The sequence below is a fragment of the Syngnathus leptorhynchus genome, chromosome 16 (assembly GCF_054491065.1).
Source record: "Syngnathus leptorhynchus isolate UIUO chromosome 16, UIUO_Slep, whole genome shotgun sequence".
NCBI classification, from domain to species: Eukaryota; Metazoa; Chordata; class Actinopteri; order Syngnathiformes; family Syngnathidae; genus Syngnathus; species Syngnathus leptorhynchus.
In genome coordinates, this window is record NC_141210.1 from 4,164,693 (window position 1) to 4,180,667 (window position 15,975).

The 15,975-nt window shown below is 48.6% G+C and overlaps 1 protein-coding gene across 3 annotated transcripts; it reads right to left on the minus strand.

The window, feature by feature from the left end:
* Positions 1–92: 92 nt before the first annotated feature.
* brd4 (bromodomain containing 4) lies at positions 93–15,472 on the minus strand. 3 transcript variants are annotated; one of them, XM_085933018.1, is made up of 19 exons: positions 15,335–15,472; positions 8,418–8,796; positions 7,979–8,116; positions 7,767–7,902; positions 7,362–7,702; positions 6,557–6,940; positions 6,344–6,472; positions 5,876–6,106; positions 5,568–5,794; positions 5,172–5,488; positions 5,002–5,097; positions 4,559–4,933; positions 3,627–4,466; positions 3,435–3,541; positions 3,192–3,342; positions 2,978–3,102; positions 2,673–2,878; positions 2,220–2,499; positions 93–2,078 (listed from the first exon to the last, which is right to left on the minus strand). In XM_085933018.1, exons 2-19 carry the CDS (start codon positions 8,670–8,672, stop codon positions 2,010–2,012), a joined length of 4,407 nt encoding a protein of 1,468 aa, XP_085789144.1. In that variant the 5' UTR covers positions 8,673–8,796; positions 15,335–15,472; the 3' UTR covers positions 93–2,009. The 3 variants fall into 3 exon arrangements, with proteins under 3 accessions (XP_085789144.1, XP_085789142.1, XP_085789145.1); XM_085933016.1 differs by lacking the exon at positions 15,335–15,472 and adding an exon at positions 12,283–13,061; XM_085933019.1 differs by lacking the exon at positions 15,335–15,472.
* Between the last annotated feature and the right edge of the window lie 503 nt (positions 15,473–15,975).

Genomic DNA, 15,975 nt, shown 5'->3' on the forward strand with positions numbered 1-15,975 from the left:
GGCACTACGAGCGTGCACAAAAAAAGTCATGCCTTAAAAATAAGCATGTAATTACGCTTAAAAATGACCATGTATAGCAAGTACAAGACAGATTTTTGTTTACTTTGTTTTTATTGTTTTCTATAAAAAAGAGATGAGTTTATTTAATGATCAGAACAGACTGAATCAAGAGATCTCGATAGACCACTCACATAATAGCAAACAATAAATTGAGGACATTGTGAACAATCCCCTCGCCCACCCACCCCTCCAAAAATCGCATGAATGCATGTAACAAAATAAAATACCTGAATAAAGCAAACTCTTGGGCTGAGTCAGCACATTCTCCATAGAACACATGGCACGACAGTTGTGAAATGAGGAGAGCGAGCAAAACAAAAGCCGAGTTCAGTTTTTTTCATCCTTTCAAAGCCAGACGCGATATATTCTTATACGGTGGACTTCATTGGGAATTAATAAAAGGTGACTTAAGCACAAAAATGTTCTCCTGAAGTACTGTTTATTCTCTTCAATAGAACGCAAATATGTTTAAAAAAGTTATAAACACGCACAACCGCGCAGCCACTCAAATGTACACAAACACACATGGGCAGAATCCAAAGCATAATGTGTCCACACTGAGACTAAAACAAGAGCCCAGCTAAAACCACATTTAAAATCCCAAATGTCGGGTCAGATATAAAACATCCTTTTTTTTCTTTTCTTTTCGCTTTTTGTGTTCCTCTTTTATACACAAACTTGTTGGAAAAACAAACAAAAATAATGACATTCACTCAAACTCACCTGTTCAAATATTACACTCTAGCCCCGCCCCCTTCGAGTGTAACATAAGCGAAAGGAGAATTACAATACAATAGTAATAATAATAATAAAATTAATACAGGCACTGGAGAAAAACAAACACCAGGAGAGACAACGTCATCCCAAAGAAGTCACGTCCACTAACAAGAACTAAAAATGGGCTCCTATTAGTCTTTTTTTTTTTTTTTTTTCTCCTTTTTTTGAAACTTGTAAAATAGAGAATGTGTCAGAGTGAATCCAGTAGTGTGACTGCCGATATGGAGTACAAGGAAAGCGGTGCAAGCTTTTTGTTCTGTAGTGAAACCACCACTGTAATAATAATAGCTGAAGCTCTGGAATATCAACCTCTGTGTCCTGTCAGTGATTTCAAAATATGACTTCAACCGTCTGTTAATTAAATACTTGCTGGAGCTATGATAATGCATATATTTAAAAAAAAAAAAAAAAATTCATCTAGCTACCTAGGGCATGACGAGGACCGAGCATAAAAAGTTGTTTGGCATAGAGATGTATGTGTGTGTGTCTGTGTGTGGAGTGTCGGTAAAGAAAAGTCAAAATAAAAGCTCGAAAATAAAGAGTTATTGTAGTATAAGAAAATACTTCTTTACAGTAGATACTAAGAGGATGACTGCTCCTACATGTCGTAGTTGTTTGTAGTAAATTTCTTTTTTCAACTGTATTTGTGTGTGTGTGTGTGTGTGTGTGTGTGTGTGCAGGCCACAGAACCTCCTGGTCTTAAAGAGAGATGTGTAAGGCAAAGTGTACCTTCTCTATTGAGAGATAGACATGTTTTACAGTGTGGAAGCCCCCCCCCACCCTCGCTCCCCGGCCCGCCCCGCCCATTGCATGTGTTCACATACAACAAACAAACATAAAAAAAAAAAAGAAAAACGAGCAAATCTTGTTGTCCACTTCAGTTCCAGAAACAAGCGTGCTCCAGTCTTGTGTCAGTAAAGAATCAGAGCTTCAAATTCAAATTATTGTTGCCGTTACACCCCTCCGCAAGATGGCGGAGGCAGAAAAGGCAAAGAGTACCGACATGGCGTCTTTTTCCCAAAGGGAGGTGATGATAATGATGGCGTGACGTTCGCTCAGTCGTCCCTCTTAAAAAAGTTGTTTGTCCCCCTCTTTTTGTGTGTGTCGGGAAGGGGTCTTGATTTGCAGTTTGTTTCCTTTCCTTCTCCTTGTGTTTTCCATTCCTCGTCTCCTCAGAAGATGTTCTCCTCAAAGATCGCCATTAAGTCACTTTGGAAATTCATGTCAATTGTTGCTGCCATCTGGGGATAAAAAAAACAAAAAAAAACATTGCAATGTTATGAGAATGACGTCGTATTAGGAGAACAGACTTCTTGCAAGTGCTAAAAATAAATTCCAAAATGAAGACAGATGCAAAGAAAGCGTTCGATTGGTTTTCTCACCGCTTCTCGCCGCCTCCTCTCCTGCTCCCGTCGGCGGGCCATCTCCCTCTGCTGGTCGAGTGGGCTTTGGACGGCGGCGGGCTGAGGCGGCGTGGGGGGCTGCGGGGGCGGCTGCTGCTGCTGCGGCGGCGGCGGCTGCTGCTGGGGGGGCGTTCGGATCACAGCTGGCGGAGGCTCGGGCTGCTGTGGGGGCACTTGGATGTGCTGCTGCTCCAGACGCCTGCGCGGTTCCTCGTGCACCCTCCTGCTCGTCTCCAGGACGTCGTCATCGTCTCGACCTCTGAAAGATTCGCCGTTACAACTTGTTTATATTTGGATGATCTTTCACTCGACACCGTTTTTGTTGCTGAAGTCAAAGTGTAGTGTTGTAATTAAATCGGCCACTAGAGGGCGGTCATGTCATCTTTGTCTGTTTGTTTGCAATGGCAAATGCTTTCAAAACGTTTCACTTGCCGAAGTTTGTCCTGCTCTCGGCGCATTCGGTCTTTTTCCGCCTGCTCGGCTTGCGCTTTCAGTGCCTTCTCCCGCTCCTCCTTCTCGCGGGCGGCCCGGCGGAACTGCTCGAAGCTGTCGCTCGACGACTTGACGGCGGACATCGGCGTCGACGTGGACTTCTGGGCAAGACTGGCCCACGAGCCCATGTTCTTCAGTTTCACATCCTAACAGAATAAGGCAAGATTTGTGAATAGACGATTTGAGAACAACTGGCACCAAGTCCCACCATTTTTTATTTCTTTTTTTAAATAGCCGCTCCGTACCTTTTTGGGTGCAGAGGGTGCCTTGGACTCCTGCTTGAACTTCTCCTTGTCTTGCAGGGAGGGCGGCAATATGCTGGGCTCAGAAGAGCGGACGACAGGCCGAGAGCTGTCCAAGGACTTCACATCTAAGCGAAACGAGCAGGCCCTCGCTCAATAAATGGGTGAAGTTTTGAAGGAAAGGAAGGGAGGGGGGTGGGGGGTTAACAAATCTTACTCTGTTGGCCGAGGCCCGGCTGAGTGGGCTTGCTGTCGGGATGCTTGTGATGCTCGGGCCTCATGGCTGGGTTGAAAGGCTCTCCTCTCATCACGGGTGAGGGGGGAAGTTTGTCGTCCTTGAGCGCTATTTGATTGCCGGGCACCCTCGGCTGCATCGAGCACAAGCGCCATCTTTATAACATGGTGTATCATATACATTCTACCTAAAAGAAATCATTTGGAGAATGTTCAATGTCCTCACCTTTTTGGACTGCATATTGTGAGGCGGAGACTGGTGAGACACAGGCGGGTACTGAGGAAGTTGCGGGGAATGCATCATGAGAGGAGAAGGGTTGTCCCTCATGTGACCTGTCAACACAAACACACAAACAAAATTCATAACTATTTCAAGCCAGCATGTTCTCATTGTTAGGTTTCCTGCCCCGGCGCTCACCTCCGATGAAAAGGTCCGGCTTGGGCGGCCGAGGGGACAGCTGCTCGGGGGGCTGGATGATCTGCTGTGCTTTGTTGCCGGTGGCCATGGCTACCTTGTGTGAAGGCCCCTGAGGCTGACCGATGAGCGTGGAAACCTGCTGGTAGTTCAGGTGCTGCTGTTGCTGTTGCTGCTGTGGGGGCGGCGGCGCTTGCTGCTGAGGCTGCAGCGGCAGGTGACGGCTCTGGTGGAGGGACATCTGCTGGGACGGGGCTTGATGCGGCAGGGCTACCGGAGCCTGCACCTGAAGCGGGAGCTGGGGAGTGGGGAGCGTGGCTTGGGAGGAGAGTTGGGGTTGGCTCTGGATCGACTGAAGCAGAGACGACTGCTGTCCCGCTTGCTGCTGCTGCTGCTGCTGCTGACGAGCCTGCGCCTGGAGCGACTGCAAAGACTGCTGGGGCTGACGGGCTTGTTGGAACTGCTGCAGGTACAATTGCACTTGGTTGAGGGGCGCCGAGGAGCCCGACTCGTCGTCATCCTCCAGCAGCATCTGGGGAGGCTGGGAAGATAGCAAGCCTTGCGGCGTGAGTGTGGGAGGGGACAGGGGCCGCTGATGCATGGGTTGAGGAGGGTGGAGGATCTGCGGGGGCAGCTGATGTGTCGGAGGGGCCGACTGGGGCTGGAGAGGCGGATGCTGCAACGCAGGCTGCTGCAATGTCGGCTGCTGCTGCAACACTGGCTGCTGCTGCTGCTGCTGGGGAGGCGCTGGCTGCTGCTGCTGCTGCTGGGCAAGTTTGGGATGAAGAGGCGCTGCTTTGTGACTCGGTCGAGACGGCTGCTGAGGCATGGAAGTGTGCAAGGCTAAAGGACAAAAAAGAAAAAGATTGCGTCAATAGACACACAGGCTGTTCCCAAAACACAAGGCTTACTTATCATGTGTTAAGTCACCCTACCTGGAGAGGGCAGAATGGGATGTTGGTTGAGGAAGGGGTGCGTCTCAGGGGACACCGGCCCGGCGTTGTTGGCGCTGAGGTGAGGCGGGGCGGGGGACGAGGAGTTTCCCGCATGGTGGGAAAGATGCATGAGGGGCTGGCCGAACGACGGCAAGGGCTCGAAGCTGTTCTCCAGCATTTGGGAAGACTCCAGGGCAGCTACGGGAGGGGGCATGTAGTCCAGAGGAGGAGGGGGCTGATGCTGCTTCATCGGAGGTTGAAAAGCCGCCACTTGCGGATGAAGCGCAAGCTGGGCGGGGGCGCCCGGCATGTGCGAATGTGTCTTCTTGCTCTCCTTCACAGGTTGGGCCTTCTTCTTTTGCACTTTCATCATCCCTGAAATGGAAAAGAGGAATTCAGCTGTAGGTTTGTTGAAGAAAGTTCAATTCCAACTCGGCACATACCCGGAGCTTCCGTTTCGCTTTCCGAGCTGGAGCCGCTGCTGTCTGAAGAAGATCCCAGCTTTTTGGAAGAAACCATAGACTCCAGAGATTTCTCAGCTGCAAAACAATCACATTGTGAATCTCCATGTCCAAACACCGCTGTGATAAGACACGGAAAGAACAAATCTGACCTCCGCCCTTCTTTTTCTTGCGAAGGCACGTGGACACGTATCGCTCCAGCTCTCGCAGAGTGGAAGGCTTGAGCGTCTCAAAGTCAATCTCGATCTCGTCGGGGTTGGAGTTCTTGAGCGAGGGCTCTCTCGACTGGATGATGTGGACCACGCGGCCCAGTTTGTCGCCGGGAAGCTTATTGATGTCCAGGCTGAGTTGCCTCTTCTCTTCGTACGTCATGGGCTTGCATTTCTCCGACGAGCCCGCCGGGTCGTCTTCCAGGCCGAGGATGGGCGGAAGGTTGGGGGGCTGGTTGTTTTTCATTGCCTCTTTTTTACTATGAACACAACGCAGATACATATGCTTAATCCTCTCAAAGCGCCCCCCTGGTGGCCGTGACAATCAAATGAACCCACCTGGATTTCTTCTTGGGAAGCTCTTTATTGTTATTTGTACTCGTCTTGGTCCTTTTCGACAGCTGCGAAACAGGCGCGGCATCCTGGATCTCCTCGACAAGGCTGGGCATGCCAACTTTCTTCTTGTGTTTCTCTTTCTTCTTCTCCTTCTTTTCCTTCTCTTTTCTCTTTGGTTTGGTGGCTTGAGGCTGGGAAAGGGCGGCCAGCTGCTCGTGGACGGCCTTCAGCTGCATAGAGACAAGGGGAGCGCGTGCTTATCGCCAACGAGGACTGGCAGTGTAATCCAAGTGTCCTCGTTTGATACCGACCTGCTCCTGGAGCTCCGCCAGCCGCTGAGCTCGCTCCTCCTCACAGTCGTCGGTGGAAGACTCGGACTCGGAGGAGGAGTCGCTGGAGCTGTCGGAGGAGGAGGCGACGCGGGCCATGGGAGGCTGGGGTTTCACCGGGGCGGGGTGGTGGAGTGGAGGTGCCGGGACGGAGACGGGCGGCTTGGACTCGGGCTCGTCTGGCATCTTGGCAAAGCGCATCTCAAACACATCCTAGGAAAAAAAAAAAGAAAAAAAAAGATCCTTTTGTTGTTTGAGTTTCAAAAGGAGCTCGGTTCACAAAAATGTTTACAAGCTGTGACAAAAATAGGAAGCACGGAAGAGAAGAGCTTTATTGGAATGTGGCTTGGCCAAGATTCGATTCCCCACGAAAAAAAAACATTCTGAGAATCGTTTACAAGCATGCCGCTAAGATAATCGTTTCACTTTTCACCTTTCCCCAAAACCTACCTGCAGCTTGCGTGCCATAGCCACCACCTCGTGGTCAGGCGGATTATATTTATAGCAGTTGGAAAACATTAACCGCACGTCAGCAGCAAATTCCTGGGGATCCCGGTATTGCCTGTTCTCCAGCTTGGCCTGCGCAGAACCACAACAAAAACAATTAAGGAAATGAATGACCTGGAATGTCTGACGCAGCGCTCAGACAAAAGCCAGGCACACCTTAATGGTGCTGAGGTCCATAGGATGTTTGATGATGTCGTGATAATCGTGCAGTCCGAGCGCTGCCACGTCGACGGGTTTGTAGAAGGGCCAGGCGTAGATGGTGTGCTTCTTGGACAACATCTCCCGGACCAGACTTAAGCAATAGCCCAGTTGATCTTGCGGGACGGGGCTGTGGCCGCTACTGGGCCCGCTCATTCCCAGGCCCATGGCTACTTGATGCTGCGAGTCGGGCGCCTCTTTTTTGATCAGTTTGGTGGGGCGGGTGCTCTCCCGCCTGGGCAGGGTCTTGCCCGACTTGGACTCGGCCGGCGAAGACTCGCTGAGCTGGTCGTTAGCGGTGGGTGTTGTGGTGTCCGCTTTTCTTTTCTGGCTCTTTCTTTGCTGGAGAAAAAAAAAAAAAGACAGTCAAGGTAAATTCACAGATGTATTTAGGTTTTCTTTTTTAATTTCAACTTATTATTGGTCAAATTTAAATTCTGCTTATGGCTTTTGAAGGTGCATCAGATTTCAAATTAAGCACACGTTTGTGTGGAAAAGACTGTCCTCTCCTCCGTCCACTAGGAGCAGCGTTGCCGCTGAACAGGAAATTTGTCATGTATTTTTTTTTTTTTTTTAAATTGAAAACAAGCCTTTCTTTGATCTTCTATCTTGTGTTGATTTAACTCAATCTGGGAAACAAGAGTGTAATTTGCCTAACCTTCGCTCTTATGTACTTATTTTATTTATTTCTACCTCTCGGTTGCAAAACGTATTGATGTCGGCGAGAAAAGTTAATGATTGCCGGCGTCGCTCGCGCACTCACTTTGGTCATGGTGATCGGGTTTTGCAGCATGGGGACGGTGCTCTGGATGGACACCGGGGGAAGGGAGGTCTGAACAGGAGGAGGCACGGAGGTCATCATGGGAACTTGAAGAGTGCAATCCAATTGGCCCAAGGCGTAAGGCGCTCCGAGCGGCGCCGCGTGGCCCGGTAACGTCGGGGGAACGTGGGACGGGAGGGCCTGCATTAAAGGCTGAGGAGGTAGTGAAGGCGGGCCCTGCACCGGTCCTCTGCTCTGAGTCGCCGCCGAGAGGTTGGACAGACCTCGCGTTTGAGGGGTGGTGGACGAAGGGTCGATGATCTCCCCGGGTTTCAAGCTGAGCCCTGAAGAAACACACACTTGAGGAAAAGCCACACGCGACGGGAACGCCGACTCGGAAACACGTACCGGCGTCTCTCCGACCTCGGCCCCGACCTTTCCCTGTCATGACCGCAATTTCAATTTCTTCCTGAGGCATGTCGGCAACCTTTTGGAGGAAAGCCTTCTCGAGCGCCTTGGCCATTAAGACAATGTCGTCCGAAGGCTGCAATGGCAGACAAACGGCGAGTCTGGTCAACTTCTCCACTTGTCGTTAGGGATCAAGAGCGCCGCTGCAGTACCTTATTGTACATGTAGCAGTTGGTAAACATCTTGTTGAAGTCTTGGATACATTCTTGGGCATTCCAGTAGTAGCTGTTTTCAAGCCTTTTCTTGATTGTTCCCATGTCCATCGGACTTTTTATGATGGTGTAGTAGTCCTGCAAAATGCATCATTTGAGAAAAAAAACAAACATTCCAGTAGTGGATGTTCGCCTTTCAATTATGTCACACCCGTGAGTAAGGACGTGTAAGGACCTTGTGACATCATCGCTGCAGAAAGTTCATCAAAAAGCTTTTTTTTTTTGGTGAGGCTGAAGTGATGATTGATGTCGGTTAAAGTTTACCAGGTCTTACTTTCCGGCTCGAGCAAGCAAACGAGGGCACAATAATCACCCGGATAATCGCCGTGGCGCCATTTTGTGGCACAAGACAAAAAAAAAAAAAAGAGAGATGACTTACGGGCAGATTGAGTTTGACAGAATCGACCGGTAAATGGAAGGGCCAGGCGAACTGGTGCTTCCACAGGGACTTGACCACCACCTTGAGCAGGTACTGCAGCTGATTGGTCTGGCGCTTGGGCCTGTCAAGGTTGATGTATTCCGGGGGCGCGGGGTTGCCCACGTTGTGGGGCTGCCCCTGGCCGCCGCTGCTGCTACTGCTGCTCGACATCTGCGCTGCGTCCAGGCCGTCCCCCATCCTGACGGGGTTGGGCATGGGCTCGGGCCCCGACGCGGGGGCAGGGGGAGCGCTGTTGGCAGTGCACCAGTTCAATCTTGGCCCCGGCACAGACTCCACTGACAGAGCACCACTGATCCCATTGCACTCCTCGCCGGACTCTCTAGAGGGGCGGAGAAAAGAGGCCAGATGTTCATTTTCTTGGCAGCATTTCCGTTTATGTTGCCGCTAACAAATGTAATTAGCGTTTACGGCACAAGTCACGACTAAAAGATCCGATCTTAGCTCATCTGTGAAACCGACGTCAAAGTGGAGCGTGGAGATGAAAAGATTAAAGCGGAAGCCATTTTCCACAAGGCTTTTAAACTTTCAACATTAGCCACATTGTCTGAGACAAATCCCATTCTTGATGACTCACTTCATGGGAACAAGGGAAGCAGTTTGTGCAAACACATGACATGAGCTAGACCACCTCGGGGCATTCAAAACACACAGCGGAAGTTACGCGTGATAAAAGCTACGACTGAGCGCGGGCTTTCATGAAGTTTACTTGAGCTCAATTATTTCCGAAATGTTTTTCTTTAATGTCTTTCCTTAGATAATGTTCAGAACGCATGTTTAGTGTTTCATCATTCATTAAAGGTCGCACGTAACGCCGTCGTCATACACAGATCAAAGACTAACCAAACAACATGCCTGTGGTAAATCGAAACTTCAGCCAAAGCCCAGAGGTGCAAAAGTCATTAAAAAGGGAGAAAGATGGCCGCCGTTGCTCATTTCAACACATTAAGGGGTCGCACCAGGTCAAACTGAACGTATTTGTGGCTGGTTTGTTTCTGTACTGACGAGTCTGCTTGAATGCAAAAGTCAAGTCAGTTCTGCGGATGATATGTGGGTCAGGATATTAATATCGACCGATAAAGGCGGGGAAAACTTGACAAATTCATCAAAAGCGAGCCGGCCGACCTTACGCAAGCGGCGAGCGAACAAACCACTAAATCCGATGAATCCTTGCGGGATAGGGTGACTAAACAAATGTGGCGCGAGTGTGCAAACAACATCTGTAGGGCACAGGGCAAAAGGGCAAGGCGAGCAACGCTCGGCAGCGTACTCGATTACAAATCCGGTCGTCCCCTCCGTGTGGTCTCTGCTAGTCTTTGAAATGTGTTTCAGGTTTCCTTTGGGGGCGACAAAGCTCCACAAGGACAAAGTCAAACAGAAAAAAAAAAAAAAAAAGTCGGAGCCACAACCAGTTGCTCGGCGCGCCAAACTCTTATCGTGCGAATAAATATTGCCAGATGGTACTCAGCCGCTCGTTAACATCAGCAACAACCGGCCTCGCTCGCTCGCGACAGTCTTTCACAATGAAAAGTGCAAACAAACTCACGGAAGGCATTCAATCAGCAATAAACGCACGAGCGTCAACTTAAACCTCCCGTAGCGTTATCGGCATCTGTGGCGGGCACGGATCCAGACCAGCCTGACTCAAAAAATGCCTCACTTTCCACACTGGTGCACTTGAGGGACACGGGATGTCTATTTATATGAATGTATCGGTGATAGTATCGCCGGCGTCTGCCGCAATTCGATACTAAATTGTCTTTGACTTTAACGTTTGATTTGCGTGTTAGCAGATCCACGGTTAGGTTTAATTTGGAAAGCCTCACATCGTGAGGAGATCCAAACAGGAAACGTCAGCTTTTTATTACCACTTAACATCCTGTATAATTTCAACAAAATAGACTGTAAACCATGATTACTAAGACAAACTAACAAACTACTTGCACCGGGGCAGTAAAAGTGGCCTTATGCGTTGAGGTTTCGCTTTGCTTACACACGATGTCAAGAAAACCCAAAATCTTGGCCTGGCCTAAGGACCAAGTAGCTCTCGGCCAAGTCGTCACACTCACTGCGGAATCCGAGCGCTGAGTTGAATTCAATCATTCCTGAGATATTTCAAACTGGGGGGAAAAATGTTTACGGGAAAAAAAGACGCCAAATTAGCATTTCTTTCAAAGTCCTAATGGCGAAGGCCGAAGATTAAACGTTGTTGGGATGTGAGACGAATCAAGTGTGCAGAAGCACTAAAGCGAGGGCAATCACAAAGTCCACTTCCTGCCGCTTGCATGTCCTACATTGCCCCTTGAGTTCTGGAAGACCAGTTGACCTATGACCTGGACATACATCACTGCAGACTGCTGTGGAATGTTGAAAAGAGCGGAAGGGGCTTTAGTTCCTGGGGTGATCTCACACCAGGAAATGTGCTGCTCTTGTATTTGGCCTCACAGCGACTGCGGAGGAAAGAACATTGTGGCAAAATGTCTCCCGTTAAAGTCTCGATGAATCATTCATGCTCGGGTCGGGTCAAGCGCAGGTAAAGATGTCAGACAGCTCTCTAGTGTTAAGCCTAAAAGTAAATGCTTAAATAATTAATAGCGCCTAGGCGCCGAGCATCCTCGCTGATCCCAAAAGGCATTTTCCGCTTTCCTACAACTGAAACTGGGCTGCTTCTAACTAAAATAATGCCGATAAAGCGATTTACGATTGATTTTGGTTACACGTATGACCTTTGAAGTATGAGGAAGTGAAATTAATAACACTTTCAGTTATGTTAATATTTTCAACTGATGCTCCCGCGGTTATTTATTGACATCCAGACTCACCTTGTGTTCTCGAAATAAAACTTCAGTTACGGCCCCGAAGCGACAATTTTGCAACCTCTGAGGGGAAGGAGCTGCTGTTTGAGAACAAATGGGGAGGGGGGGGGCTATCAATCATTCCTTAACTAGGTCAATAAGTGGAATACAGGTGAGGTCATTACGAGGATTGGATTAGCGATGATGAAGTGATTAATCATCGGGACATTGATAGAGCGGGTGCAACAGTGATTTTAGTTTCAACATCATTTGCATATGAAAGGATTTATACCACCAGTATCAGTATCACTACCCCCCACCTTATTTAGGGGAGTGGAACATTTGCTCCCACCCAAGAATTACAGCTGCTTCTCGGCCTGACAGCTTCACGTTATTTTTGTATGCAAATGAACCATCTCTTTGAAGAAGTGAGCTCATCAAAAAGCGACAACCATGAAAACATTCGGACGACTGGATGATGTCCGATAATGCAAAGCCATGCGAAGTAATGAGTCTGTGTGAGTCAGGCCACAATGAGCCTCAAATGAGGCCAAGCATGACTCAAGCAAAAGAAAATGAAGGCCCTTTCATGGTGAACTTCCAGCTGGCCGTGATCCGCCAGCCAAACTTCCATGAATCACACACTTCCCCCTTCTTCCTCCGCCGTCCCCCTTCCCCCCCCCCACACACACACACCCTCTCACACCAGGAGGTTGCTTCATGGCTTCTGGCAAAAAAATAAAATAAAATGTGGAAAAAAGACTGTCCTCTACATGAGAGTGTAAGAAATATCTCAAGAGGGGGGGTGTCGGGCCATGTCAATACACGCTCGCCACATGACAGTCCCAAGCGCCGAGACTTCGGGCTGTTGCAATGTTGCCGTGTCCTCAGCATATCAACACGCTTTGCCTGAAACTGATTTCTTATGTAAGTTTCAAAAAGAAAACAAGAACAAATTGGGCTTCCTAAAAAAGGACGTTCTGAAAAAAACTTCACCGCTCAATACAATTTACCTTTTCACCGAGACTGAATGTGCAATCTTTTCCAGGAGGGCATCCAGTTTTTGGAAATCCAGCAAATCGTTGGACTTGGCATGCATCTTGTAATCCGTTTAGATCAACTCCACCGCACGGAAACAAGTCACGATTCCCAAAAGAAGGGTTAAAAAGCGATTAGGAAACTTTGTTTTTTCTTTTCTGTCATCCGGAACGCCGATTTAAACTCGAGGCTATGGAGCGTATCCGAAAATCCCACAAAACATGATGGGTAAATCCATTGTGTAGTCCAAGTGGAGTTTTGAGAGGAGGGGTGCTGGTGGTGGTGGGGGGGTTGGCTGTTCCAGGAAAAAAAAAAAATAGCCCGGCAGACGGGAAGAGCTGGGTCGGGATCGGAGGAGAGGCCAGGGTAGGCGGCAGCCGGCAGGCTGCGTTAGCTGCGTGACCCGGTCTTCTCTCTGCCCCATCCCCCTCTCAGTAGTACAACGGCCCAGTTGCCAAAGGCTCTGCGCTCCATTGTGTCCTCTTCGGGGCCTCCCTAACTGAAATAAAAAGCAAGCGGCGAGCGGGGAGGCACGCAAAGCTGGCCTCGCCAGGACCCCGGAGAGACTCCGGGAGGAGGACTTTGATTCGCCTCGCTCGCTCGCTCGCTCTGCGCTCGCTGCCTCTCTAGCACGGGCGGACCAGCGTGCAGTTTCTCAAGAGGAAAAATGGCTCGGCTGCTTCCTCATTCACCGGAGCCTCGGCCCACACACTCGCGCGCACACACACCCCTCCCTTCCTCTGGCTGCCATACGTGCTTGTTCATTCCACCCCTCCCCTGTTTCCCCATCAATAGCTTGAGGTCCTCGCTCGCTCGCTCTCCCCCTCTCTCTCTCTCTCTCTCTGCTCGACTCCTCCACCTTTAGCACTCCACCCCTTCCTGTCTTTGCTGCTGTCCGCTTCATCATGCTCCACCCCCCACTCGGCCTCTTCTTGGCAAACCAAACCACTTAAAGGATACCCATACCCACCATGTGGGAGGAAATGTCATCAAAGTTGAGGCCACATGTTTTGTACGTGACAAGGCAGGTATGTAAACAATTAGGATCGAAACACAGAGAGATTCGGAACAGACACCAGTAATTAAGTGCGGAAGAGCGAGGATTGAAGAAAACGATGACCCACTTTGGAGCGGAGAGGAGAAATGCAGAGGTTGCTAAAGTGATTGGCGCAATACAATGCAAAAAAGAGCACGTATGAATCGCAATGCTACAAATTAGCACCTTTTTTCCACAATGCAATTTCTTGTTTGTTGTGCAACAGGGACACGCAAACAACTTTGGACGTAGGGATGAAACCCAAACATTCAGCAAGAGCCACACGCCATCAGCGTTTGAGTGACGGACTTTGCTACATCTGATAGGCACTCAATGTCCCGTTTGGATTACCTGTCGTTTGTACGCAAGTTAGAACGCACACCAACAGTCGAAAAGTCATAATTACAAGAACGCCCAATTGTCGTTCAGCTGTTTACTGGGTTTGGTCATGTGACATCCGCAAGCTGTGTGAATGTGATGTCATTTTCGGGCGAAAGCCACCGTTATCGCAAAAAAACTGTTATGGATTCGGCTGACCGGATCATTTGTTCCCAGAATAAACTCTCCGTTCCATCTAGAGGTCACTCATAACTAGGCCAAAAGTGTTTCCATGGCAACTGGAGAGCAGAACCAAAAACAGCATCATAACAGAGAGCTGGGGAGGGACAAAGCTAAGAAAAAGTACGTTCTAAGCACTTCAAATGATCACAGCTTGAGGCCTCCATCAAACCATACAAATGTTTACAAAGATTTTCTTTGCCTAAAAAAAACAAACTCTTTGCCTGCCTTCACATTGTCCATCTCCACTGTAGAGTGCCATGCAATCCGTTCTGAAATATTTGACAATTGAGTCAACCTGCTGCTTTTTGTACTATCATGTAACAGAACCGGTTCCGTTGGCATCCATATATGCTCACCGAGCCCTGAGCAGCCAATCATTCACGCATATTCAAACTGTTAAAATTCCTAAACCTTAAACCCTCTCAAATGAAGTCTTCAGTCAAGAACATTAACATCCTACCAATGCAAATCCATTGAGGTAGCGTCTACTAGAACCAGAAATTGTGTCCTCGTCCTTAAATTTATGGACCACTACATTGTTCTATTCCAGCAAATATAAAAAAAAAATGTAAAAGAACAGTACGTGTGTATAATTCAAGAAATGTTTCTAAGAATAGAGCACGGACAGTCTGCCATGTAACGGGCCTGGGCGCCGTAGGGGCTTGCTTGCACAGTAACATAAGTAGACTCTAAAGCGATCGTGTTCGTCCATTATACTCTTGCCATTATTCGCCACACATCAAGTAAAGAAGTCATGGAGTGATTCGGTTAATGGGTAACGGCTAAGTAGTCGCCATCGTCGGGCAGCCTAACGTTAGGCCATCGGGCATGGATTAGAAGCAGTTTCGTAACGGACGTCCGAACACAAAGTGAAACCAGGCTTGCTAACACGCTTATAAGCGCGAGTATCCATAATATTGACCGTTTAACAGATGACAATAAGACTACCGACTGCCGTCATTTGTCTCACTGGCTCTGTTCTGAGCAAATTGCCACAGTGTAAACGTGCGCCATCATCACTGTGACGGCGTCACCGTCTCCCACAACACAAGACAGTCGACGAGCCAAGTAGCCCTTAGCCGCCGAGAACGGCGTTCGTAACGTCGTTTGGTGGGCTGCGGGTGGCACAATGGGGGCTAACGGTGTTTATTAAGTGTTAGGGATGTCAGACAGACACACAAGTCAAGTGCAGTTATTGTGTCTTTTTGTAGACAAGTGCCAGCTCGCGTTTGGCTAATAAGCTAGCCTAGCCAACCGAAGCAGGCCCGCCGTGCAAGTCAACGCTCGCAAACGGGCGCCGGCTATCAACGTCTCCCCTTCCTAATTTAAAGCTTTTCACTCTGCCGTCGCCGTGTTCCACATCGATTACTGGCACAGTTGACGGACGCGACACAAGCGAGAGAATTAGAGGTTGAAACAATGGCCATTACCTGGGTTTATCAGGTTGCCAGGGCGCGCGGGTTCTCTCTCTCCGAGGACCATGAACACCTCTCCTTGTCGATGACGTCACGCGTCGGTCTTTTTCGTCGGGGACGTAATGAGCGTGCCAGTCGACTGCTAGTTGAACAGGGTCACGTGTGACGTGCAAGTCAAACGAAAACAACAACACAAATGGCCCACAAAATTGGGAAATTGATTAAGAGTAGTTTGGGGAACTTATTTAAAATGTTCACTTTGGAATACGCTATATCTGTACATTTACTAAATACATATATTCATCTGAGATGAGTGCAACAGGGAATCAACATGCAGAACAAAACTGTACAATTGCTGTAATTAATTGTTCCGTTCATATTTGAGCAAATTCCTGTGCATTTCTGACGTCTCCTTAGATAAGATAGAGCCCAAGAAAATCCATTTTGTCATCTTTATCTGAAATACAACTTTACCAAACGAATTGGTTATCAAGGGCAACTTATCACGTGTATAAATATCAAATGTAAACGCTGATGCCTATGCCATGTCCTACCCAGGATCGGAATAATTATGTTCACTGATCTGAGGCATCTGCCTCTATTTCGTCAACATCTTTATCAAGGCAGTTAATAAAATATTCGGATGTTTCTCTGCA